Raw genomic sequence first — 9977 nt, forward strand, 5'->3', positions numbered from 1 at the left:
ATTATTTTTTTCTCATACTATTGGTTTTCTTCACAACCTGAGATTCTCCCATGCCGTTCCGCCATCTACACCCATCAACCATTCCCTCTTCAAAATCTTTCCTTTCACCCTCCCAACCAATCTTCGACCCCGTTTTCGTCTGAAATTCCGTTCCTTCCTTCCGCAGGCCCCAGATCCGTTTCGCCCTGTTCCGATATGAAGAACCCGAGGAAGAAGAAGAGACCGAAGCCCCAGAAGAAGGTTGAGGAGAGAAAAGGAGCAGAAGGGGTTGTGGAGAACGAAGAAGAGGAGACAAAGAGAAGGGTTTTGGATGCATTGGTGGACGCTTTCTCGTTGTCTTCCATAAGGGAAGCTTCCGTAGCGTATGACATTGCAGGGTGTGATCCCGACAGGGCTTCGGAGATCCTCAGAAAGGGGTTGTCGGAGGATTCATTTTCGTGTTGCTCTTCTTCTTACAGCGGTGGAAGCAGTGGCGGTGGAACATCTTCTTTGGGAATGGAATTGGGGTCGAAGGAGGAGGGGGAGCAGAATTGCGGGGAGGGTGTTGTTGTGGGGGGTTTCAAAGGGGGGAAGCAGAAGAAAAAGGTGGTTGCTTCAACTGGCACTGTTTCAACGGTTTTGGGCAAGGAGTATGTGAGGAGGAACAAGGGAAGGAACAAAGGGTTTAGTGCTAATGATGGAGTTTTTGATATGGAGAAGGCAGAGCAGTTCCTCTGCTCGATGCTTGGGGAGGATTGTGATCTTAATTTGGCTGTTGTTAGAGACGTTCTTTGTGAGTAAATTGCCCTTTTTTGATGTTTTTTTCTTTTCAAGATTTGTTGGCTGTGAAAATAAATTACTAAATGTTTAATTTTTAAAATTTATTTATTTATTTCAATTATGTAATTGATCTAAGTCTCTATACCTGCATACATTATTTATTATGTAAGTGTTAAAGCTAGTTTAAAAATGTATGCATAGCAATTAAAGTAAATAATTTATTGTATAGAGACTAAATAAAAAGTAAAGATAATATATCTATAAGAACCAAATGAGTAATTAAACCTAAATTTTATTAAAGATTCAACCATTTGACGTGATTCTTAAAGGAAACTCAGATGGTCTTTTGAGTTTAAATGGGAGTAAATTATTCCTGTTCCTTAAAGTGATCTGATGCTGCTTTTAGACTTTTTTTGTCTTTGCTTGTGCGTTAAAGCAAGAAACCTTATTAAAGACATTTTATGCTTGTTTCTATGTGGCGGTTTTGATTTTTTTTTAGTAGATTAGTTTCTTTTGGTTTATTATTTATTGCCTGAACCTGGAATTTGTGTTTGCAGGTCAGTGTGGATATGATATTGAAAGGGTATGATGGCAATCTGAGATTGTAAAGTTTTGTCCTTAGCACTTGATGTTCTTGTGTTTTTTCAATATTGCACTTGTTACTTTTAGTCAGTTAATTGTTGTCTCTGTACTAAAAAAGGTTTATTTTGTTTGTTTGTTTGTTCTCTTTTTGTTGGTTTTGTGGTGGATATATTTAAAAGCAGATGGTTATATCCTCAGACTCAGCTCGTCAGCTGTGTTTCTGGAATCTCTTTATGGGTGCGGGTTGATTGGAAAGCTTTTTTTGTCTCAAGTCTTTTGGCTTTTGAGTTTACTTAATACATACATATCTGAACTGAACAAAATTTGGGAAATAGGAAACAGAGTAAAACACAGTTACATTTTTGTAGACATAATCTGTTGTTTTCTTTCTTATTTGGTATAAGCACACACTTTCAAAATGGTAGCAATGACGTGTCATGACTGTGTGGTGTATTTATCCATGTTGGACATTGCATCTTGGATATTTTAAATACTTGTAGTTGCATCTTTATAATTTTCTTCTATTTTTTAAATTTTATTCCAATACACATTAATACCAAAATAATCAGATAAATTTTAGCAATTCATCATGTCTATCTAAAGACTCTGCTTTGTGGTTTAGCTTATTTAATATCAATTTTATGTGTTGTGTCATAGCCGTATTGGTTTATATGATTTTTTAAATTTGTGGTGTTCCCATGGCCATATTGTGTCATATGTGCATGCCATGTTGTATCCATTCCTCTTTGGTTTGTATGGCACTGCTTTTTTTTGTTTTTGAGTTTGTTGGCCACAATTTTTAGCTATTCTAGTTGTACTTTTAATTCTGTAGATATTTTTGTGTAAATTGGTAGTAGTGGTGTTGCAGTATCTGGTTTCACATCTCTACAAGAGTTTTAGGGAGCTACACAGATCAAATAAAGTTATGCTAGTTTGTAATATGATTAGCTCTGAATGATTTTCCAGGCTTCAAATGTATTGCTTGATTTAGCTGGATCTACAATTGAGAAATCCAATACTGACAGACATCCTAACTACAGAGTAGACAACATAGGAGATGGGAGAGTCTTTGTTGACCCCAATGACAGCGTAAGTGGCAGAATAGAATCATGTTTATTATTGTTTTCAAATTTGCGCTTGTTTTATTTTTGGAACTGGTATTGTATTCTAAAAAACTCAGTAATGTGCGTATTACTTAAGCTACTGCAGTTGCACTACATCATGTAGTTTTTATATTATTTGTCTATTCAACTCTACAGAGTTGCAAAACTGTTGATTTTGGAGGTAATTTTGACCATAGTAGTTAGTATCTTACGATTCACGATACGTACATACGGTTTCACCATTCCATGATACGAATCGTTTGAAGAATCTTTGTTGTCCCTGAATCTTAGCTGGATCGTGCGATTCGCACGAAGAATCGCTGAATCGCGAACCGAAACGATTCCGTATTGTGTGAATCAGTGTGGATTTTAAAAAATGAGTAAATAAAAAAAGATAGACAGCATTTGTTAATAACATGTATGCACCACATTATTTTTTTAGAGGTTGTTTTGGTGAAATTGTGTGGTATATATATATATACATATACATATATATAATTTATTGTATCTTGCATGTATACATATCTTATATATTTAAGTATATATTAAATTTTTTAATGTTTATGAATCTTACGATTCACGATACGAAACGATTTACGATTCATAATATCAACTCTCTGATACTACCATGATTTTGACTTCATTTTCTGCACCCTTACTGTACATTGTATTAATTGCCTATTTTTTGTAACAGTTGATAGACAGGAGATCAGAGTCCACATCTATTTCATCAGATGGTGATATTTCTGATAATATATGGTCTCTCGGATCCTTTGGAAGGTAAATTATATCAATGTATTATGTTCCAGTTCATGGTATAGACTCAATAAATTATGGCTTTTTCTTTCTGTTTCTATCCCATGACACCCCTCCTTCCAAAAAAATGGAACTTAGAGGATCTGTCAATGATAAATTAATATCTTTTAACCTGTTTCATCAAATTATTATATTTATCTATAGAAGTAACCTGGTAAATAAATTTATTTTAGGTAGTTGCCAATTGAATGTTCCGATAGACATCTCCTGCTGCATAATATTTCAATTGCATCTTTACATGTACATTTTTGTTCTTTGAGGGTTGAAGTTCATAGAATCTCAAGGTACATTCATTGGGATGGAATTCTCTGTTTCATCCACTAGGATTGTAATTATGCTTAGCAGGCCAAATATTATCGTTCTCAATTCCTTGCATAAATTGTAGTAAATTCAATCTTGAACCTGGGCTATAATGCTTGCAGAATTCCTGGGAGTCAGGCATCCTACCCTTTAGATGAAAATATACAATTGCACATGCCACTTTTGTACTGATTGAATTAGTGATATAAGATTGGGCTAGAGAAGAAGACAGGTGTGGTAGTTTGCACGTAGTCACAGATTCAATGCTCTCAAGGCCACACTATAGTACCAAATTAAATAAATAGATAATACTAATAGAACTTATTATTTTTAATTTTGGTTTGCCTGTTACTTTAATGTCCCTCCTATTCTAGCATTTATTTTTAGCCCCTTTAGACCTTCCTGCATTCAAATCTTGACATCCTCTTAAACAACAATCTTGGTATGCGGAACCTAACTCCTCTACCTTAGTTTTTTCTTGGTTTTAGGAAATATGCGGAGGTCCTCTCTAATTCTAAGGTTGATTTTGCTATTAGCTCAGAATGTACAAAGTCTGACATTCCTCTAAAGGTGTCCGATATTCCTCAGAAGGTGTTGGAATCTTTGTTTAACTTTCCCAAAAGCACTGAACATGACAAAGATAGCATGAATTGGAGAAATGTAGTAAAGAAAATTCAGTCTTTGGGACCTGGGTTCAATGTTTCCCCACATGTTGCAGAATCTCAGCAACGTACTTACGGTACATAATGGCAAATTTGAAATACTTGCATCTACTGGCTTATCTTGAACAGTATCTGTTCATTACTGCTTTTGTGGTTCCATTTTACTATTCTAAAGTAGTTGGCTGATTTTCAGTAATTGCAAATACTTTATGATTTGTTGCATGCTTACGTCTCCTTGTATTTTACTTTTTATTATGTTTTGAAATGGGACTTTCTTGGTGGTTTTATTGAAAATGTTGGACTGAAATTCACTCAATTTAAGGATTAATGAAATTAATATGATTGAGTTACCTCTCTCTATGTGGTGTGGCCAGGTGGCTTGGGGGCTTGCCATCCTAGGCAACCTGAGTCAGAGCAAGGAGAATACATCATGCATTTTTGGCAAGATTACCTCTGATATTGGTAGAGATTGTTAGAAAAGGTTGGATCTTGTTGAGTATTATTACCAGAAAATGTGAAATGGGGTCTTCCTAAACACATTTTCCTTGGTCTTGATCTTGTTCAATTAGTAGGAGCAGCACAAGCATTCAATCAATTAGTAGGAGCAGCACAATGCTTATGCTAATGAATTTCTTCAAAAAGTTTAGAAATTAATATAGGGTAAAATAGAAAATAAATTTATTCTTAAAAAATATAAAATGTTAAAAAAATTGAGGAAAGTTGGGTTTATGATATATTATTGGTAAATGGGAAAGAAAACACGATGATAACCTGGGAAACAAATATAGTTAGGCTAGCACTTTTGGTTTCTTAGGTGTTATAATTGTACGATTTTGGTCCTTCTACTGGTACTGTTAAGTATTTAGCTTTGTTGATGTGCCACTGGATGATGGCATGGCAACTGATGTATTGCTTGACATATATGCTGACATGACATGACTTAATTGCACTTCTGGTCCTCCATGATTGCAATACTAAAGGAACCGAAGGTGTAATTTAGCCATGATAACATATGTACGAGGCAACTTATTAGGTGTCACGTTAACAAAATCTGTTAAATATTTAACTGAAGACTGACAGGTGACCAAAGTTGCGCAATTGTACATACCAAAATGACCTAATTCATGCAATTGAAGTCTGAGAGACCAAAACCACACAATTGCCATATCTAAGGAACCAAATGTGCAATTAAACCAAATAGTTATATATAAGAAAGTAATATATGTTTTGTTAAAATTAATTATAGAGTAATTTTTAAAATTGTCCTCACAATCTCTACTTGTTTAAAATGCTATGTTAGCGTATGCAATAATACCACTTTCTTATTCTAAAAATAAAAGGAGGAAAAGAGAAGTGAAAAGATGTCCAACTATGGACGTCTAATTACTCTAATCTTATTGTGTATTTAGTTATTTTGATTATCTTATTTTTGTATGCTTCAATTTGATGGTTTCCTTGATGCTGTCGAATTGAACCATGACACTTCATTTGTTTCTTTTGCTTTTCCCATTTGTAGCTAAGGGAGATGAATATCATGTATTTAGGGAAGATTCAAACCAGCAGTGGGATTCAGTGAAATCTTATTACAAGAAAGTAAGTTCACATTTGGCCTTTTCTTGGGATTATTTCATTGTGATCTTTAAGCCAGTTTTCTATTGAGTTCAAATTCAGTTGATAACATAAAGGGATGATATTATTTTGCAGGCTACAACAGCGTACACCAAAGGGGATCGAGCTTATGCTGCATATCTTTCTGACCAGGTTTATTCTTCTCTTATGAGAACAACAGAATTTTGTATGGAAACATATGACTTATTTTTCCTTGATAATTGAGATGTATATTTATAATAATCTGTTAAATTTTGTTTTTTCACAATTTAAATCTCGGATCGATAACCTTGACATTAACTGTATTTATCCGAGCCTTTACTATGGTTTGCTTTGTTATATGATGCTAACTATTTTTATGTCTGGCTAGGGTAAAGAACAAACTAAACTAGCTCAGAAAGCAGACACTAGGGCCAGCCATGACATATTTATAGCTAGGTTCGTGGATTTCTTTGTGAAGTCTAAAGCCAGAGAACTTCCTTTTAACAATTGCCTCATGTACTATTGCTCGTATTAAGCTACTGTTTGTGATATATGCAGAAACAAGGGTATAGAAAACGTGATAACTATTGATTTACATGGGCAGCACGTGAAACAAGCAATTAGAATGCTGAAACTCCACCTTCTTTTTGGATCATATGTCCCCTGTAAGCATTTCCGAGGGCCTAGGTTCTCACATGTTCTCAAGACTTTTAGACTTGCATTATTGAATTGCATTTGCATTTACATCTGTCTGTTTATCTGATTGCCTTTATTTATATCCCTGCCTCAGCTGTACAGACACTAAGGGTTATCACAGGATGTGGATCGCATGGTTTTGGAAAGTCTAAGCTGAAACAATCAGTATGGTTTAATCCACCCTCTTCCATCCTATTGTCTATGCTCTTGTATCTTGTGTGAAACATAGTTTTCAAAGTATTTACATGTTGACCAATATTTTGGAACTTGGTTATTAAAAGGGAAATTGACTTGTTTCTAAACACAGGTTATAGAGCTTTTGGGGAGAGAAGCAATTGAATGGAGGGAAGAGAATCAGGGAACTGTGTTGATTAAGCTCAACGGATGGAGAGAGTATAGCTTTCTGGACAGCAACAGTGACAGTGATAATACTGATTGATTAAGCATGTTGCATAAGTTATGTGCATCAACTTGTTGTACCATATTAGATCATTAGCCTGGGCAAAATAAATAAAGTAGAGATTACATTGACATGTACATTGCATGTTAGCCAAGCTAGATCTTTGGACATATTGTCTTCCTATCCTATCATGTGTAACCTGTAGCTTTATTGAGTTTGGATGTACGACTCAAAATTACTCAGCTGTGTGAATAGGTAAAAGATATTTAATTTCATTTTCAGGGATTTTACATTTAACTTTTCCATTTTCTGTTGTTAGTTGGCTCAAAGCCACGACTCTTAAACTGTAGAGTTAACAACTCCAAGTGTACAAGCTCACTTTCAATTTGAGCTTAATGAAATCTTTTTTTGGTGAAGTCTGGTAAATTTGGGTGGTAATGCTCAAAATAATGAGTTTATGATCGAATTGCTGAGACTTTTGTAGTTAAATTAAAAATGATTGCATCAAATCCTGTAATGGGAGTTTTACATGTTATCAGAAAGGAATATATCTCTTCAACATCCTATATTTCACTCACATTCACTTAGCAGTATTTTGTATAAAAGAATATAAAAATAAAATAATAATTTATAAAGTTATAGAGTTGTAATTTGGATGAGAGGAGAAAGTGATGATGTTAAAGTATTATCGGAACATTGTTTTCGGTCATGGGAATTTTATGTTCAAAATGTCTAAATATTGTGATAAAAAAAGTTCATCAAAACTTTATATTAACTAATAATATGATAAAAATATGCTCAAAATGTCTAAATATTGTGATAAAAAAACAGTTCATCAAAACTTTATATTAACTAATAATATGATAAAAAATGTATGTAAGGCAAGAATATTTCTGAGTTGGTTTTTGACTAAATTGAGTCTAAATCCATATTTTAAGAACTAGTTTTTGCATGTTTTCAAGTAATAGTGCTATTTTTGTTATGTTTATATAATTATATTATGTACCAATGTCATTTCTTTCAAAGATTGTAATGTAACATGTAATTTCAATTGTCACTTAATACGATTTTTTCTTTTTTTTTTAAATATCGTGTTATTTAATTCAAAGTGCTGACTCTAGACTTTATAGCCATACAATTAAATATGAGAAAAACTGATTCTACATCCACTAACTCCACATATAAATTTATGAATGATTTCCTAAATGCATGACACCTAATCCTTAAATAATAGGTGATTTCTTAAATACATGACACATTTATATGTGAATGATTTCCTAAATGCATGACACCTAATTCTTAAATAATAGGTGATTTCTTAAATACATGACACATAATCCCTAAATAATAGGTAAGTGCTATGAAAAACACAATTAATTGCTAACAAATACTACTCATTATTATTATTATTATTATTATTGCAATTGCAATTGCAATTTTCTGCAGGGTAGTGATATTAAATTATAGTTTCAAGGGTAATGTGTCTATAGGTCTTTTAATATAGTTTAGTATATTAGTAAAATTTACTGAGTTGAGTTTATAAAAACAGTTTGCATAGACATTTTAGTTTAATAAATGATCGTTTAAGAAGTGCTTTAATCCATACTTGCACTTTTGCACTTGTTTACACTAATTCAATAAGGTAGGAGGTAATTTGAAAATATCATTGGAGCTAACAACTTCTCAACTTTTTTTATTGTATACTCAAAATAGAGGCTTGTGTGAGTAAAAAGAGTGAGCTTTAAGTAAAAAACTTTTTGCCTCCTATCATTAGAGTGGAAATTAGTAATTGTTCCAGATTGTAACAAAGACCTCTACAATTGATTACCACACTTTTTTGTGAATTGGTATTAATTATCAAAGTAAGGATTTTAACAATTATATATATATATATTAATTTTATCCTACTCTATTATTGATTTTTATATATCAGGATGGTACGTATAGTATTTATAGGCTTATAGACAAATACTGAAGAACTATTGTGGGAATGAAGTGAGTCTTCAGGACATGGATATTCCCTACAACCAATAAACTTAAAAAAAAAGAATTAGAAGATAATATGTTCTTTTAATAGTTTTTGTAAGAAACTAGACCAATAGGAAATATTTTGGGGTCTTAAAATTTACTAAATTAAAAATATTGATTTTATATATATATATATATATATATATATATATGTATTAATTTATGTATACGTAAACAGAATGTGGGTTCACATGTCACTGTCCTTAGGTTTGAGGGAAAAGGTTTGTAACAAGATTGAGATTTTACATGAAGGATAATTTAGAAAAAAAAATGTACTTTTAACTATAATTTTTTTACAAATATACTTTTAACCATGTTTAGTTTTCAAAAGAAATTTAACCTCTTGCCTTGAGTAAAAGATTAGGATCAATTAAAAAAATATAGTTTTCTCACCAATAATAAAACAAGTTTTTGCTCCACGATCAAAACAGCTTTATTTGTCAAAAACAAAACATCTTAAATCACACAATTATACTTAAAAATTTAAAATTATTTTCTTAAATCCAAATTTATCCATCCACTATAATTATATATGTAAAATTAAATATTAAATTTAAATATAAAATAACATTTTTAGTAAATTTAAATATAAAAAAATTTCAATTTTAATGCTCTGATTTTAAGTTAATCTTATACATCTACACTAAATATGATTGAAGATCATTTAAAAGATTTACTTTATTTTAGGAAATCAAGAACATTAAATGAGTTTAACAGTATAAAATTAAGCATGTATAAACAAAATTACCTAATCTTACATTGATTAAATATATTAGTTCAATTCATTTAATATTCCTGAGTTCATACCACAGATATTTTTCTAAATTATGCAGTACCCTTAATTACATTTATTGAGAATGATGTTTAAGTTTAATCATAATCATATTCTTTAGAATAATAACACTAATTAGGATTTAGATGAAATAAATAATAGATTTAATTAAGATTATTTGTTTATACTTAAGTCCAGAAATAATTCATAGGCTCTCAATGGTTGATTAGCAGAACAAAAGTTAAGATCTGGCATATTAAGGGAAGCTA

The 9977-nt window shown here is 32.0% G+C and overlaps 1 protein-coding gene across 2 annotated transcripts; it reads left to right on the plus strand.

The window, feature by feature from the left end:
* Positions 1-7183, plus strand: LOC137831473 (SMR domain-containing protein At5g58720). Of its 2 annotated transcripts, none has more exons than XM_068639160.1 (11): positions 1-772; positions 1317-1342; positions 2308-2430; positions 3139-3224; positions 4049-4299; positions 5739-5815; positions 5927-5983; positions 6201-6268; positions 6371-6499; positions 6603-6673; positions 6816-7183. In XM_068639160.1, exons 1-10 carry the CDS (start codon positions 196-198, stop codon positions 6658-6660), a joined length of 1452 nt encoding a protein of 483 aa, XP_068495261.1. In that variant the 5' UTR covers positions 1-195; the 3' UTR covers positions 6661-6673; positions 6816-7183. The 2 variants fall into 2 exon arrangements, with proteins under 2 accessions (XP_068495261.1, XP_068495262.1); XM_068639161.1 differs by having other exon boundaries at positions 14-772; positions 6371-6477.
* Positions 7184-9977: the final 2794 nt, after the last annotated feature.

Source organism: Phaseolus vulgaris, chromosome 6 (genome assembly GCF_000499845.2).
Source record: "Phaseolus vulgaris cultivar G19833 chromosome 6, P. vulgaris v2.0, whole genome shotgun sequence".
Taxonomy (NCBI): Eukaryota; Viridiplantae; Streptophyta; class Magnoliopsida; order Fabales; family Fabaceae; genus Phaseolus; species Phaseolus vulgaris.